This window comes from Garra rufa, chromosome 20 (genome assembly GCF_049309525.1).
Source record: "Garra rufa chromosome 20, GarRuf1.0, whole genome shotgun sequence".
In the NCBI taxonomy this organism is placed as follows: Eukaryota; Metazoa; Chordata; class Actinopteri; order Cypriniformes; family Cyprinidae; genus Garra; species Garra rufa.
In genome coordinates, this window is record NC_133380.1 from 8,614,864 (window position 1) to 8,631,457 (window position 16,594).

The following is a 16,594-nucleotide window of genomic DNA, read 5'->3' on the forward strand; positions in this document are numbered from 1 at the left end:
ACTTTGGTTAAAATTTCTCAATAGTACTGTAAAAAAACACCCTTTTACCTTGTCAAAATCAGCTCTTGAAAAAAATTAACTCATTTTATTGCATGGGCCCTTTAAATGCAAATGAGCTCTGCTCGCCCCACCCCTCTCTGCCTGGGATGATGAGTCGTAATGTTTACTTTAGCCATGTTTAGCAGCGAAACCTGCCAACAAGCACATTATTAAGAAAGGCCATTTGCAAAGATGCATAAAAAAAAAATTATACTAATTTCTGCTGTGGGTGACGCTGCATCAGGAACGATTCGCACAAACATAAACGCATATGTAGATCGGGATCGGCACTTTCCTTTTAAAAACGAAAGTAACGTTATCCTCTGCATCTTCAACAGCTCAGACGTCGGGAGTAAATGATGACTGCTATGTTTATTATTACATCCAACAACAGAACATCTCAATCGCTCAATCTGAGACATTCTTGTCTTCTCCTGCACCTGAGTCGACACAATGGTGATTGAAGTCGAACTGTTTCAGCTCGGTGAGGGTCTAAGGTAAGGCACTCATGTCAATCAACTATCATATAGGAGCGGCCTCTGTCTGTGTGTCAAAAAGGGGATATTACTTTTAAAGATTGAAAAAATACCACTGGGTGGATTTTTATCATTTTAGGGCGGTTGTGTATACAAACTGCCAACACACATTAATGTTCAAACAACGTGTAAAAGTGAGTTTTGCATCTGATGACCCCTTTAAAGTAATCTGCTGAACACTGCAAGTAGCCAAGAATCAGGTTCAAGATTAAAAATAAAGGGGGAGGTTACTTCAACTGGTCAATAACAGCCCCAGCATGATGTGGGCATGAGTTTAAAAACAGTGTAGCAGTGTTTGGAGGTCAGTTTTCTTGTGCAAGACATGATGGATCGAGCAGCTCTCCGGCTGATTCTCCTGGGTGTTTTTCTCCTCTCAGCCACTTCAGGTCCTGTTAAGAAGGTGAGGGTCAATTAACATATCAGGCAATGTGTTAAGGCTACAAAATCAGTCAGATAAAGGCAAAGCTAACTTAGGTTTACTTGATTATCTATACATCATTTGTTTGAAAAATCATGTTAAAATGCATGCATCAAATACAAAAACGCTATTTTGATCATGAAACTAAGCATTTAAGTATATCATCTTCCTAAGAAGTAGCCTATAATGAGAAGATATAGTGTGACAACTGGTATTTACATGCATTTTATATAAGAAGTCTGCTTTGCTATTATAAAATCTTACTGATTTACATTGCAACCTATCAGGACTTATTTAATTACCATAAGTAACTTCTTTACCTGGGACGCTAATTAAACTTGTGCTAAGACGTCTGTGATATTTTACTCCTCGTTGTTCAGTTACAACAACAACAAACTATTCAAAAAAGGAAAAGCTGTTTAGTTTCTCTGTTGATACATACAGAACCACTGTTGAGTGAAAGCTATACTCTACTAAATTATCTATTGCTCAATAGTTTACTGTGAGATGTAGTTGAATTTGTTATTTAGTCCAAAGGCCTTTTCTCTGTATCATTTACGAACAGTAAATATTTGAGCAATCCCACGTAAAGAGTAATTTTTCACATTTCAATTAGCAGGTCACAAAGAATGCATTTTTTGTGTTCCACTAAGCTGCTTTTAATTTTTTTTCCCATGTAATAATGCAGTAATCCAGCTTATTCTTCAACGCGAAAGTATGTGTTTGTCACTGCTGAGGGAGCGGCACTGGCCTCCACACACAAACGCACCCTATCTACTCTCCATTCCCCCTTCTTAAAGGGGTCATACGATGTTGCTAAAAAGAGCATTATTTGGTGTAATTGGTGTAATGCAATGCGTTTATGCGGTTTGAGGTTCAAAAACATATTTTCCACATACTGTATTATTGTTGCTCCTGTCTGCCCCCCCCCCCCCCCACACACACACACACACACTTTTTGAAACGCTTAGATTTTTACAAAAATCATCATTGATAAAAAGCGAGGTGTTCTCTGAGTGGCCAGCTATCTGGTGCGTTGTGATTGGCTGAAAGTTGAATTTTTTGGAAGGTGTGTGTCCCATTACATCTGGCGTAAAAGTAACATCATACCAACAGTAAGATGTGGTGGTGGTAGTGTGATGGTCTGGGGCTGTTTTGCTGTTTCTGGACCTGGAAGACTTGCTGTGATAAACTGAACCATGAATTCTGCTGTCTAGCAAAAAATCCTGAAGGACAATGTCTGGCCATCTGTTGGTGACCTCAAGCTGAAGCAAACTTGGGTTCTGCAGCAGAACAATGATCCAAACCACACCAGCAAATCCTCCTTTGAATGGCTGAAGAAAAACAAAATGAAGACTTTGGAGTGGCCTCGTCAAAGTCCTGACCTGAATCCTATTGAGATGCTGTGGCATGACCTTAAAAAGGCGGTTAATGCTCGAAAACCCTCCAATGCGCCTGAATTACAACAATTCTGCCAAGATGAGTGGGCCATAATTCCTGCACAGCGCTGTAACAGACTCATTGCAAGTTATCGCAAACGCTTGATTGCAGTTGTTGCTGCTAAGGGTGGCCCAACCAGTTATTAAGTTTAGGGGGCAAACACTTTTTCACACAGTGAAAACCTTGTGGGTTTGGATTTTGTTTTCCTTCATAATAAAAAACTTCTTTCAAAAACTGCATGTTTTGTTTACTTGTGTTATCTTTGATTAATATTTAAATTAGTTTGATCATCTGAAACATTAAAGTGTGACAAACATGCAAAAAAAAATAAAAAATCAGGAAGGGGGCCAACACTTTTTCACATATGGGCGGTGTTATACAAATCTACCCACGCTGTGACGTACATGTGGGCATGTTTGAACAAGCCATTTTAGGAAGGTGTGGCTGTGTCTTTTATAATAAATATCTCTTTTGGTTTGAGACTTTAAACTTTGCAACTTTACAGATCTTATCTATGCACAAACAGCTTGTAACACTCCAAAGACAAAGGAAAACAAGAAACCCCTTTATGACCCCTTTAAGCAGGATTTATTCGCCTGGCTCCGCAGCGTGAGCCTCCGCTGACTGCGTGTGCACCTTCCCAAACAGAGGAGGCTTTTATGGCTTGTTTCCATTGAGCAGTACAATTCAGCACGGCACAGTTCGGTACGCAATTATGTCCATTTCCATTTTCAAAAATTGTGAATGGTACCAAAATAGCGAACCGTACCAAAAAGCTACCCTACCGTTGGGGTACCTAGCACAACAATCAAAAGAGTGGAGCTAAACTCACTGTAGAATGTTGATTGGTTGACTAGAATCGTCTCTTGTGCGTGCTACAAGGGGATAAAGCATCTTTTACTCATTCCAATATACTGTCCGTGTGTTGGGCTTATTATAGCTAAAAATAGCTGCACGCAGATGAGATTAAAATGTGTGTGAACGGCTGCTTATGCTCAGTGAGCCACTCATTATAAACTCCTGATTTGAGTTAAAATTATTAGTCCTACCTAAAATGAATTAACAATTTATTAAGAGTACCTTCTGGTGTCTTCTCAGAAACAAAATGTGGATATATACAGCTTCTACATTAACTCCACGGTCACCAGTCGCTACGCTACAACAGTCATCACAAGCCGCGTTGCTAACACACTGAATGAATCTCAAGAGATCCAGTTTGAGGTCAAGATTCCCAAGAATGCCTTCATCAGCAAATTCAGAATGTATGGAATTTCAATACTCTTAATTACAAATGTTATGAAAGTGTCTGAAAACTCTGAAAAGTTTGTTTAGTCTTTTCATTTCTCTATTAGGGTTATAGAGGGGAAAACCTATGATGGAGTTGTGAAGGAAAAAGCGGAAGCTCAGCAGCAATACAATAAAGCAGTATCTCGAGGACAAAGTGCTGGTCTGGTCAAGTACTGGATTTTTTTTTTAACTAGGTTTGTAAAATATGTATTGATAGAATGTTTAGTAATATGCTGGGATTTATTTGTATTTCAGATCTGTTGGAAGGATTTTAGAGGACTTTAAAACTTCAGTGGCGGTGGCTGCTTTAAGTAAAGTGACCTTTGAGTTGACCTACGAGGAACTGCTACAGCGTCGCCTTGGGAAATATGAGCTACTCATCAATGCCCAACCGATGCAGCCAGTGGCTGACTTCAAGGTAGAAGAAGAAACAAGGAGGAGATGGCTAATCAATTTAGATGGATAGTTAGAGTTTGTTTCTTTTACTCACATCAGATAGATGTGCACATCCAAGAGAAACCAGGAATTTCCTTCTTGGAGGTGAAAGGAGATTTGAGCACCGGTGATCTGGCCAATGCCATCACAACCACTAGAGCAGACAAAGACGTAAGAACTTAAATGTGACCCTGGACCACAAAACCAGTCATAAGGTTAATTTTTACAAAACTGAGATGCTTACATCATATGAAAGCTCAATAAATAAGCTTTCTGTTGATATGTGGTTTGTTAGAATAGGACAATATTTGGCCGAGATACATCTATTTGAAAATCTGGAATCTGCAAAAAAATCAAAATACTGAGAAAATCACCTTTAAAGTTGTCCAAATTAAGTTCTTAACAATGCATATTACTAATCAAAAATTACATTTTGATATATTTATAGTAGGAATTTTACAAAAAATCTTCATGGAACATGATCTTTACTTAATTTCCTAATGATTTTTGGCATAAAAGAAAAATCAATAATTTTGACCCATACAATGTATTTTTGGCTATTGCTACAAATATACCCCAGCGACTTAAGACTGGTTTTGTGGTCCAGGGTCACAAATGAGTTAAAAACACAGTTTAGATGTTCTCAATATGCACATACACTTCAAATAATGTTATCTAATGATCAAACTGATCATTCCAGGCATGGGTGACCTTCTACCCTACTAGAAGTCAACAGACCAAGTGTAAAAGCTGTGGAGAACATGGGATGAATGGAGACCTGCTCATAACATACGATGTACAGAGAAAAAATCCCAAAGGAGATGTTATGGTACGTTTTCAGTATCATGCTTTAAGGAAGTAAAATAATATGACAAATAATATTCTAAAATGACATATTTTCTGTTCTCTCAGGTATCAAAGGGCTATTTCGTCCACTACTTTGCACCCACTGATGTTCCACGTATTCCCAAAAATGTGGTGTTTATCATTGACCACAGTGGCTCAATGAGTGGCAGAAAAATGCAGCAGGTAAATGTCAATGTTTCAGCCAAATCCACAGCATGTAATGAGCTATAAAATGTTTTGATTGTAAAACCCTTGCAGAACATTCTTGGAGCATTCTGCATTTCCATGCTTAAAAAAAACAACAACAACAGGGATTTCTGTATTGAAATCAATTTGGTTTTCTTTGACTGTGTCTGGTAGTGTGCAGTCATAAGGGAGAAAGAATAACTTCCAGATGTGCTGACAGGAGTGTTTTTCTTTAGACTCGTTTGGCACTGCTAAGGATTTTGAGTGATCTTGATGAGGACGACCACTTTGGATTGATCACCTTTGACAGTGAAGTTAGCTTCTGGAAGCGTGAGCTCCTCAAAGCTACTGAGACAAACCTGAAGAATGCAAAATCTTTTGTGAAGGAGATCAGAGATAGAGGAGGTGAGTTACAGCACTAATGTAAATAAGGAGCAAGAAAGTTCCTCACAGAAACATGACAATGTTTGGTCTTCCTTCAGCCACAGACATAAACGCTGCAGTTCTAGCAGGAGTGGAGATGATCAATCGACATCCACGAGAGGGAACAGCCTCCATCCTGATCCTGCTGACTGATGGAGATCCCACTTCAGGCACACATTCACACTGACAAACACAAGCCAAATAGTGTTTTATCATAGCATTAGTTCATTCATGAACCACTCAAATAACTCAGAAATATCAAATTGTACTTTTTAAACAGGTGAAACCAACATACAGAAGATAATGTCCAATGTGAAAGAGGCCATTGGAACAAAGTTTCCCCTTTATTGTCTTGGTTTTGGATATGATGTTAACTTTGACTTCCTGACAAAGATGTCACTGGAAAATAGTGGAGTTGCTCGGAGGATTTATGAAGATTCGGATGCCGATCTACAGCTGCAGGTGAACTACAGACAATCAGCTGTGAATTCATCCTTAATGAGTGTTTGAGTGCATTTAAAAGCTTTTTGATTTTTAGGGCTTCTATGATGAAGTGGCCGTCCCTCTCCTCACTGATATTCAACTGAAATACCCAGGAGGGACAAACCTTACCAAGACCAGCTTTGGCTTGTACTTCAATGGCTCTGAGATTGTGGTGTCAGGACAAATCACAGACAACAGTGTGGAGAGTTTCACCACCGAAGTCATCGCAGTATCAGTAAGATTTTCACTCTACAATCATGTATTTATCAAATGGAGGGATTGAGTGGAGTGGTATTTTAGAGTATCATTTAAACCATTGATGGTCTATGGTCCATTTTGAAAGGAAGTTACTAACAGCATTCCTAATAAAAAATAAAAACACTAGTATTATTTCTGAGTAGAAAGGCCGTAATGTGACGTATCAGGACACTATAATGGCAAAAGACCCCAGTGATGTCCCACCTGAGAATGAAGATTTCATGCAGAGATTATGGGCCTACCTTACAGTGAAGCAGCTTCTGGAGAGACAGTAAGTTAATGTTTTTGGCTGTATATGTATACACACAGACACTAATGATCGAGTTAAAACAGCAAATAGAGGTTAAAAAAAAAAACATTTTGCAGATAGTCCTTCTCAAAATCAAATCAGTATCCCAATTGCATATGCCTGGAAGGAGAAACAATTTCATACAAAGTATTTCTGTCTCAGGGTGCTTCTTAAAGGACAAGAGAAAGAGGATGAAAAGAAAGAAGCTCTCAAACTCTCCCTGAAATACCAGTTTGTCACTCCTCTCACCTCTATGGTCGTTACTAAGCCACAAGAAGGTGAAGTTGAAATTGCTGACAAACCCAAAGAGGGAGGAAGGGAACATTTTGATGCTGGTACATCAAATTATTTTTCTTTGTTAATGAATTTTAATTTTATTTTGAAAATATTGAAACACAATTTTTATTAGTGTTTTTAGTATGTAAAATGCATGTTAATTGCTAAAGGGCCTTGTTATTCACAACACTCAGCATAACCCCATTAAGTTGTGACCTTACCGATTAAAAAAAAGAGTTAAGAATACAAAAGTTAAGATTAAGGACACAAATATTATTCTAAAATATTTGAATGAAGTGCCACACTACTTCTAGATGATACAGCTTCTGACATGACAAAGGAATGCAATGGACGTTGCTCAGGTGTTTTTAGCTTGACTGAAATGCTGCAGATATGACAGTTGTCTGTTTTCTAAAAGAGTCATTGCAAAAATTATAAAATTAAGTCATGCTCAAAGTCATGCTCAAAATGTGAAATGTTCTTTCTTTCCAGTTGCAGTTCCTGATGCCGCCCCATACATGTGTACGTTATTCTATTTACAATATATTTTTCTTACATGCATTTGGTCTCAGACTTGTAAGTTAATCATATGTCTTTGTGGGCTACAAAATCATGTTAATTTGATTTCCGTTGTATGCTGTATGAATATGAAAATTAATTTGTACTTAATGTGAAATGGTTGGAAAAGTAAAGATCTCTTGTTTTAAATGTCCTACAGTAAATATATTTCTTATTTTAAATTTGTTTTTATCTTCCAGTATTTCCTTTGCAGCAGCCCAATTGTAAGCCAAATTAATTTTCACCTTGTTATTTATTTATGTGTCTTTTTAAGCACTGGACGTAGCACTGGACGAAGAAATGGACCAAGAAGTGTTACTGGAAACTGGTGCGTCATAATTTTTCTTCTTTATTAAATAGTTTGGTATAATAACAGTTTAGTTAAATAGTTTGGTACTTTTATGTAATTAATTATTGTTTTAAAGTATGTAAAATCTGCAAAACTATATTAAAGGGGTACAACACACAGCACAACCCCTTAGCTGTTACCTTATTGAAAAATATTTGAATTAAGTGCCATACTAGTTGTAGATGATACAGAGCAATGCAGTGAATATTGCACAGGTGTTCTTAGCCTGACCGAAATCTGCATTGACCAATCAAAAGCCAGTTTTTCTGGAAGAATAACTGTTGAAGTGCAGAAAAAAATATTCTTAAAAATATTTGAGTAATAATGTATACGAATGTCAAAATTTTCTTTCTTTTTAGAAACCCTTTTTGATGTTCCGCTTATATGTAAGTTATTTAATTCATTGTATTTTCAGTTTTTTACTTGCATTTGGTCTCAGACTTGTACGTAAACAGCTATGTCTTTGTGGGCTACAAAATCATGTTAATTTGATTTATGTTTTATGCTGAATGAATATGAAAATGCCTTTGTATATAAAGTGATTAGAAAAGTAAACATCTCTTGTCCTAAATGCCCTAAATATATGCATGTCTTATTTTAAATTTGTTTAAAAATAATTTTGCAGCAGCCCAATTGTAAGCCAAATTAATTTTCACCTTGTTATTTATTCATGTGTCTTTTTAAGCACTGGAAACACCACCTATAGAAGAGTCAGATGCTGGTACGTCAGAATTTTTCTTCTTTATTGAAGTTAAATAGTTTGGTAGTTTTATTTAACGAATTATTGGTTTTAAGTATGTAAAATGGGTACAACACACAGCACAACCCCTTAGCTTTAACCTAATTGGAAAATATTTTAATTAAGTGCCATACTAGTTGTAGAAGATGAAAAGCAATGCAATGAATGTTGCACGGGTGTTCTTAGCCTGACTGAAATGCATGTCTTTTTTAAAATTTGTTTTTATATTTCATTATTTCCTCTGCAGCAGCCCATTTGTAAGCCAAATTCATTTTAACCTTAAGTGAAGGTGATAAATGTAATTGTTGTTTATTTATTTTTTAAGCAATGTACAGCACATTTGAAGAAGTGTTCGATTCTGGTGCGTCATAATTTTTCTTCTTTATTAAATAGTTTGGTATAATAATAGCTTAGTTAAATAGTTTGGTTGTTTTATGTAATTAATTATTGTTTTTAAGCATATAAAATCTACAAAACTATATTAAAGGGGTACAACACACAGCACAACCCCTTAGCTGTAACCTTATTGAAAAATATTTGAATTAAGTGCCATACTAGTTACTAGTAAAACTATTTGAGTAATAATTTATACAATGTCAAAATGTTCTTTCTTTTTAGATATCATTTTTGATGTTCTGCCTACATGTAAGTTATTTAATTCATTGTATTTTCAGCTTTTTACTTGCATTTGGTCTCAGACTCATAAGCAGACAATATACAGTAGATGTTCTTGTAGACTACAAAATCATTATAAATTGGATTTCTTTATTGGCTTCCAATAACAAACTCTCCCATACTTTGTTGAGAATGTTTACTGTTGCTTCTTTCTATTTACATGTGTAGCAATATTTTTTGAAATTACAATATACTTTAGTGACGCTCTTCGATTTGTATGCCAATCAATTATGCACGTCACCTTAAAGACTAAATTTAGTAAATAATGCAGAATGGGGATTTCTTTATATTATTTACAATGTCTGTTGGTCTTAGACAGCTCCCCATCTATGCAAACAACTAGTCCCCCTGCTGTGCAAGGTAAATATCATTTTTATTTTTATTAATTACAGTTGAGGTTAAAAGTTTCCATACACCTGGCAGAATCTGCAAAATGTTAATTGTTTTACCAAAATAATTATTTTCTCTTGTGTACTATTTAAAAATGTTGATTTTACATTTGCCCACTAACAAAGAAATTATCAGTCTATACTTTTAATGGTGGGTTTATTTGAACAGTGACAGACAGAATAACAACAAAACATCTAGAAAAATGCATTTCCAAAAAGTTATAAATTGATTTGCATTTTAGTGAGTGAAATAAGTATTTGATCCTCTATCAATCAGCAAGATTTCTAGCTCCCAGGTGTCTTTTATACAGGTAATGAGCTGAGATTTGGAGCACTCTCTTAAGAACACTAAGTGACTTTTTGATTCTCTCTTCATAAGTCCATAGCAGTCGTTTCCTCCAGCCTGTTGTTGGTCAGTCTAAGCCACTATGTTTCGACGTTCCTGTTCCTCACAAACTCAGACTCCTACAGGATTCAGCTTCAGGTTAGGCATTCAAAAATGTTTGTTCTGCATGTGCATCTATTTAACAGACCATCTGTCTCATGAATGCGCTTACTGTGGTATTTTCTGTTTATCCTAGAGTTCTCTATGAACGGAGAGTCTCTGAGTGAACAAAATGGATTCCATCAAATTGCTTTTCATTACAAAATGAACCATCTCCTGATAGTAAGCACAAAGTCTATCAGTTACCGTAATGGCCAGGATAATGCTGAGTTTTTGTGGGGCCAGGAAAAGACCCAACTCGATACAGATGGGTAAATATAGAAGTTCTAAGCATCTATGTTTTCATGAATGTATTCTAAATCTGGAGCATATAACTCTTCTCTGTTTGCTTGTTAACAGTTATTCTCTATCAACAGTGTGTCTCTGGTTGTTCTGGAAAATGAGATGAATGTTACCATGGGAAATATTGGTGTTGTTATTCTTTCTCATAAGAAGGATGGGGTCATGTTTTTGTGGCCTGCCATTTGGGAATATCCAAAAGATGTCAGCCTGACAGGCATTTTAGGTAAGAGAGCAACTCACTGTCTAAACATTCAAACATTTCTTGAAAAATAGTTCTGATGTAATGTCAATTTGTTAGCCAACAACTATTTATTATTACTAAGTAGATATTTTGGATAAATTGCTGTTGCTAAACCAAAATTAGTTAGAAATCCCCATATCTCTGGATATTCTTTAAGGAAAGGGTGATATTTCATATGAGGAAACTAAAGGATCACAAACACTAACTCTGAAGATAAACAACAAGGAGTGGAAGACTTCTTTGTAAGAGATTAAATTATTAAATACATACAACTTTTTGTACCTCATTTTAAAAAGTACTGTGTTGCCCTATATGTTTTAAATATTTAATTTGCGTCTATTAATTGTAGGGAGACTGTCAGCGATTACAGATTACATTCAACTCCTGTTCGAGAATGCTGGCTTGTACCATTCCAGGCTGTGATGGAGGCAGAGATTGCCGATTTCACTGTCACTCGGCTGTAGAATTGACAAAGAGTGTTTCCTTTTGATTTTGATGGTTCATGTTAAGTACAGTTTAAGTCAAAAGTTTACATGCACCTTACAGAATCAGCAAAATGTTAATTATTGTAACTAAATAAGAGAGATCATGCAAAATGCATGTTATTTTGTTTATTTAGTACTGACCCAAATAAGATATTTCACATAAAATATGTTTGCATATGAGGGACTCATTAAGAGCTGGGGTTGAAAACTTTTTGAAATTGAAGATCAGGGTAAATTTAGCTTATTTTGTCTTCTGGCAAACATGTAAAAGTATCTTCTGTAGCTTCTGAAGGGCAGAACTACATGGGATTTTTTTTTTGTAGGCAAAATAAGAAAAATGTACACATTTTTATTGTTTAAAAGTTTTCACCCCCCGGCTTTTAATGCATTGTGTTTCCTTCTGAAGCATCAGTGAGCGTTTAAAACTTCTATAAAAGTTGCATATGAGTCCTTCAATTGTCCTCAGTGTGAAAACATGGATCGCAAAATCATACAGTCATAGTTTGAAAATGGTTTAAATACTCAAAAATGCTGAAAAACCAAATAATTTGTGGGACCTGAAGGATTTTCTGAAGAAAAAAAAATCTTCGTTCATGACAAACAAGGAACTTGTTAACAACTATAACTAAACAAAATGTGTGGATCATTCAGATAACAACACAGTATTAAGAATCAAGCATATATAAACTTTTCAATGGGATCATTTTTATAAATTCAACTATTCTCTTGCTCACTAAATGTAAACGTCTTTTATGTGTCTTAGTCGGGTCAGTACTAATAAAATAATTGACATTTTGCAGATTCTGCAAGGTGAATGTAAACTTTTGACTTCAACTGTTAATGCTTCAAATTTGGGTTTCCCCAAAGAACCTCTATGTTCTCCTTTAAAATCAAATCAAACTACATTGTCATGTGATGAACAAACACTTGATAAGTCTTGCAGTTTAACCAAACACAAAATATTAAAACAATGAACAACATCATTTGTTTGGCTCTTTTTTACATTTTATGAGGCTGTGCAAAAATGGTTACATTGAAATACATTATATACATTGAAATACAAATTGTTTATAAACAAAATACTCATTGTTAATACATTATATACAGCCATCCAAGTATGTAAACAACTTACTTTACGGAACAAATCGTGCTAATTAACTCGGAGAGTCTTTTCTACAAACTCCTCGACCCAGGTCCATCAGCTCCTTCCTGAATTTCTCTGACATAAAAACATAGAGAATGGGATTGGCCACTGTAGAAGAAGTTGCCATGATGCGCGCAAAGGTAGCGAAAGCTCCAAAGTAAGGTATGGGACCAGCTGCTTCATCAAACTTAGAGATTTGGGCAAACATCAAACCATAGGACGGCAACCAACACAATGCAAATGCCAACACTAACAGAGCAGACGTCTGAGTCACATGCACATGGTAGTGCTCCAAACGGTCAGTCTGAGTTGTGCGTCCCCGTCTAGCGATTTTAAGGAAATGGTATATCTTGGCATAGGCTATTACGATGATCCCAAGTGGAAATGCAAAAGCGAATAGGAAGTGGCACAGTCCATAAGCCAACTGGCCTTTGTCAGAGAGGAAATTGAAACATGCTAAGTCCTCACGGGCTTCACGGCTTGAAATCAATGTCTTCCAAGCAAACTGAGGCGAGGCCAACACAACAGCTGGTATCCACAGTATGGCCGCAACTACTTTTAAACGCCCCTCTCTACGCCACTTATATGCTTTTGACTGATGGACCACGATGATGTACCGTGCAAAAGCAAGAGCGGCCAGGGTGAAGGCGCTTGCTGCCGTACACATCGCACTTAGAAAGCTCACTGACTTGCACATGAAGTCTCCAAAGGGCCAATGATGGGTTGCAATGGCGACTGTGTGATATGGAAGACAAGAAAGAAGGAGAAGGTCTGCCACACTTAACGAAAGTAGAAGAACATCTGTTCCGTTTGCATTTGTTTGTTGGAGTCCTCCTGTCCGTCCTCCACTAGGCTGTCCTTGTCCTCGCCGCATCATACGACAGAGGACGATAAGAACCAGGATGTGTCCCACCACCCCGGTTACCAGGATAAAGCTGTCAAATATGGGTACCAACACTCGCTGAACATCACTCGGTCCATTACTGGAACCGTTTGTCCCATTATCCATAATGGAGTGTCCAAGAATTAACCACAAGCTTGATTTGAATGTAACTGGTTCCTAAATGCAAGCTCTATTTTTATTCATCTCTTCAAATACTCTTGTTAAACAGCGTACATCCTTATGCATCTTTCTAGTTTTTGCCTGGCGTCTAGAAGTGATCGTACTGTACAGTAGTCTTGATTAAACGCTCTGGAATGCATCAATAGTTAATGATTGCAGGACTCAAAGTGCACAAATACTGCTACTGGTTTAGTTCTCTTCACGGGAAGCAAGATGTTGCCTGGAATCATTGTTTTATTGTCATTCCGCAGATTTCCTCTATAAATTCTTTACAGATATGGCAGATCCAAAGCCATGGTACTTGCCTGTAGTGACTTCAGTGATTGTAGATGCATTCAGAGGATTTGCTGGATTGTTCTTCTAACTTCAAGACGAATTTCACAAATTCCGTGTCTATGAGCTCAATAATCCACAGTATCATTCTGCTGGAATTCCTAAAATATTATTCAAAAGATCTGGAGTGGAATGCAGTGCTTCAAACGAAAGCTTGGTTCAACACCCGGAGAGGCAAGTCAAATGGCCTTTGACCTGAGAGCCGTGACGCAGCTCCTATAAACACAGAGCTTTGTTTAACCACCCGTTTAGTGAACTGTCAAGTTTGGATACAACCTCCAGCTTCTGTTGTCTATGTTTGAGCCTGGGAGTTGACAATAAGTTTGCATAGCTTTGCCATCAGTGTTACAATATTATAATTGAAACACATTTCCCTCCACAAATTTAAATTCTGTTATCATTTTATTCTCTCTCATGACATTCCAAACTATGGAATCTTTGGAACAAAAGATAGATACTTTGAAGAATGTGTTTGACCATATGATTACAAACAACGTTTTTTAAAATATCATCTTTTGGAATCAGGTTTGGAATGACATGAGGGTGAGTAAATGACAATTATCTTTGTGTGTGTGTGTGTATGTAAACTACCCCTTTAATTAGTACTGAGAAATATGAATCATGAGTTACATGATCTTAAAGTTTCTTCAAGCTCCTTTAGTGGAAGTGTTACAGTAAGTCATAAACTCAAGTGTGCATGATCAGATACGTTTAAGGAACAAGGGCAAAGTTCAAAGCATACAGATAAATTGTCCTGTACATAATTCAGATTGTCTATGCAACTGCTGACTCAAATACCCTCATTTAGGTCTTGAGGTCTGAGATGTAATAAATCACCATGACTCTGTTTATGACATAAACCTTTAGACAGTATGCCTTTAAGCATTTGCATCTTCAAGAATTACACACGTCTGATACATTTCTTAAAATAAGTTCTTCTTATTGGGACTAGATAGCAAAAATAAGAATAGCCATTATTTTAACCGATTATAAAGTTATTAAAAGTTGTTTTCCCCCCTGCATTTAATCTGGTTGCAAACGTTAAAACTTCTAATAAAACATCTAATGTGAACAAGTACACTGCTGTTCAAGAGTATGGGATCAGTAAGGTTTAAATGTTTTTAAAGAAGTTTCTTGTGTTCATCAAGGCTGCATTTATTTGATAACAAATCCAGAGAAAACTGTAATATTGTAAAATAATACTTCAAATGTAAAAGAACTGTTTTCTATTAAATATGTTTTAAAAATGTGATTTATTCCTGTGATGCAAAGCTGAATTACTCCAGTCTTCAGTGTCACACGATCCTTCAGAAATCATTCTAATATACTGATTTATTATCGATGCTGCTTAATATTTTGTTGGAACCTGTGATCCTTTTTCAGGATTCTTTGATGAAAAAACATTAAAAGAAACTTTCGTAACAATATAAACTACCATTTAAAAGTTTGTGGTTAGTACATTTTTATTAATACCTTCGCCAAGGATGTGATAAATTGATAAGAAGTCATAGCAAAGACTTATATGGTCAGAAAAGATTAATATTTTGAATAGATGCTGTTCTTTTCAACTTTTTATTCATCAAAGAATCATGAAAAAAATAATCACAGGTTCCAAACAATATTAAGCACAACTGTTTCCAACATTGATAATAAAAGTAATAAATCAGATTATCAGAATGATTTCTAAAGGATAACACTGAAGACTGCAGTAATTGCATCACAGAAATAAATTATATTTTAAAATATTTAAAAAGAAAACATTATTTTAAACTGTAATTGTCACGTATCTGGTCTATCTCATCATGAACTCTTGCACACACATTCTGGACTTCAATCCCCATAAGCCACTGCACCAATCACTGCACACAGCTGCTCCTCGTTTCCCACTGAACTGATTGCTGCATACACCTGTTTATCATTTACCCACATGCATTTAAGCCACTCACACACACAGCCACCTTGCGAAGTCTTATTGTTCCTATGGTCGTAATTCTAAGCGTTTATCTCTGTGTTGGATTATCTGTGTATGACTCTGGACTGTGTACCCCGTTGACGATTCCTGCTTCCTGCCATTGCGACCATTGCCTGTCTATTGAACTGTTTCCCGGATTACCTACGTTGTTCCTGTTTTCTGGTGATTACTCCTGCCTGTCGACATTTCTCAATAAATGCTGCAATTGGATCCGCACGTCTCTGACCCTCCTTGTGACAGAAGACTTCGCCGCTACAAGGATCCAGCGGCTTTATTCGTCAGCAGAACACCGACCAAAAATGGATCTAGCAGGAAGTTTGATCGACCCAGTAAGTGTGCTCTGCAGTTTATTTCAAGACGGCCGACCCATCGAATATTTTGTGAGGGAGTTTGTCAGATATAGCCATCTGGCACCGTGTGATGATACTATGCTGAAGGAGTGTTTCTGGAGTGGACTCGACCCAGAAGTCAGTTTCAACTTACCTGAAGAGGACCCCAGTTGGACTCTTTCACAATTCATCACCTTCGTCATGTCACATTGTAAATCTCGGTTTACTGTGGGTATGGCAGCCCCTCCAGAGCCTGTTCACAAGATGGTCGTCCTTCTTGTGTCTCCTCACAAAATGTCTGCTAGCCCAGAGCCCCTTCACAAGATGGCTACCATCAAATCAGAGTCTCCACCGCCAGAGCGCCCTCCAGTGACTGCGCCGCCAGGGCGCCCTCCTGTGACTGCGCCACCAGAGCGCCCTCCAGTGACCGCTCGCTCAGAGCCTGCTCTTCCAGAGTCTCCGCTGGAGACGCCCAGCCCTCCTGAATCTCCGCTGGGGTCGTCCAGTTCTCCAGAGCCCGCTCCTCAAGAGCGTCGTCCAGAGCCCGCTTCACAAGAGCGTCGTCCAGAGCCCGCTTCACAAGAGCGTCGTCCAGAGCCCAGCCTTCCAGAGCC

General features: G+C 37.2%; 2 protein-coding genes across 3 annotated transcripts; one reads left to right on the top strand and one right to left on the bottom strand.

The window, feature by feature from the left end:
• The first annotated feature begins 850 nt into the window (after window positions 1–850).
• Window positions 851–12,119, top strand: LOC141293345 (inter-alpha-trypsin inhibitor heavy chain H3-like). 2 transcript variants are annotated; one of them, XM_073825373.1, is made up of 25 exons: window positions 851–975; window positions 3,532–3,695; window positions 3,786–3,890; window positions 3,976–4,138; window positions 4,216–4,326; window positions 4,856–4,984; window positions 5,068–5,184; window positions 5,424–5,592; window positions 5,670–5,780; window positions 5,891–6,072; window positions 6,149–6,328; window positions 6,495–6,622; window positions 6,803–6,975; window positions 7,409–7,438; window positions 7,749–7,802; window positions 8,183–8,209; window positions 8,509–8,544; window positions 8,888–8,923; window positions 9,181–9,207; window positions 9,553–9,597; window positions 10,006–10,110; window positions 10,208–10,382; window positions 10,488–10,636; window positions 10,812–10,896; window positions 11,004–12,119. In XM_073825373.1, exons 1-25 carry the CDS (start codon window positions 898–900, stop codon window positions 11,116–11,118), a joined length of 2,694 nt encoding a protein of 897 aa, XP_073681474.1. In that variant the 5' UTR covers window positions 851–897; the 3' UTR covers window positions 11,119–12,119. The 2 variants fall into 2 exon arrangements, with proteins under 2 accessions (XP_073681474.1, XP_073681475.1); XM_073825374.1 differs by lacking the exon at window positions 8,888–8,923.
• Window positions 12,120–12,274: 155 nt separating this feature from the next.
• Window positions 12,275–16,515, bottom strand: LOC141293346 (somatostatin receptor type 2). The gene has a single exon (XM_073825375.1). The coding sequence runs from the start codon at window positions 13,290–13,292 to the stop codon at window positions 12,294–12,296; it is 999 nt and encodes a 332-aa protein (XP_073681476.1). The 5' UTR covers window positions 13,293–16,515; the 3' UTR covers window positions 12,275–12,293.
• Between the last annotated feature and the right edge of the window lie 79 nt (window positions 16,516–16,594).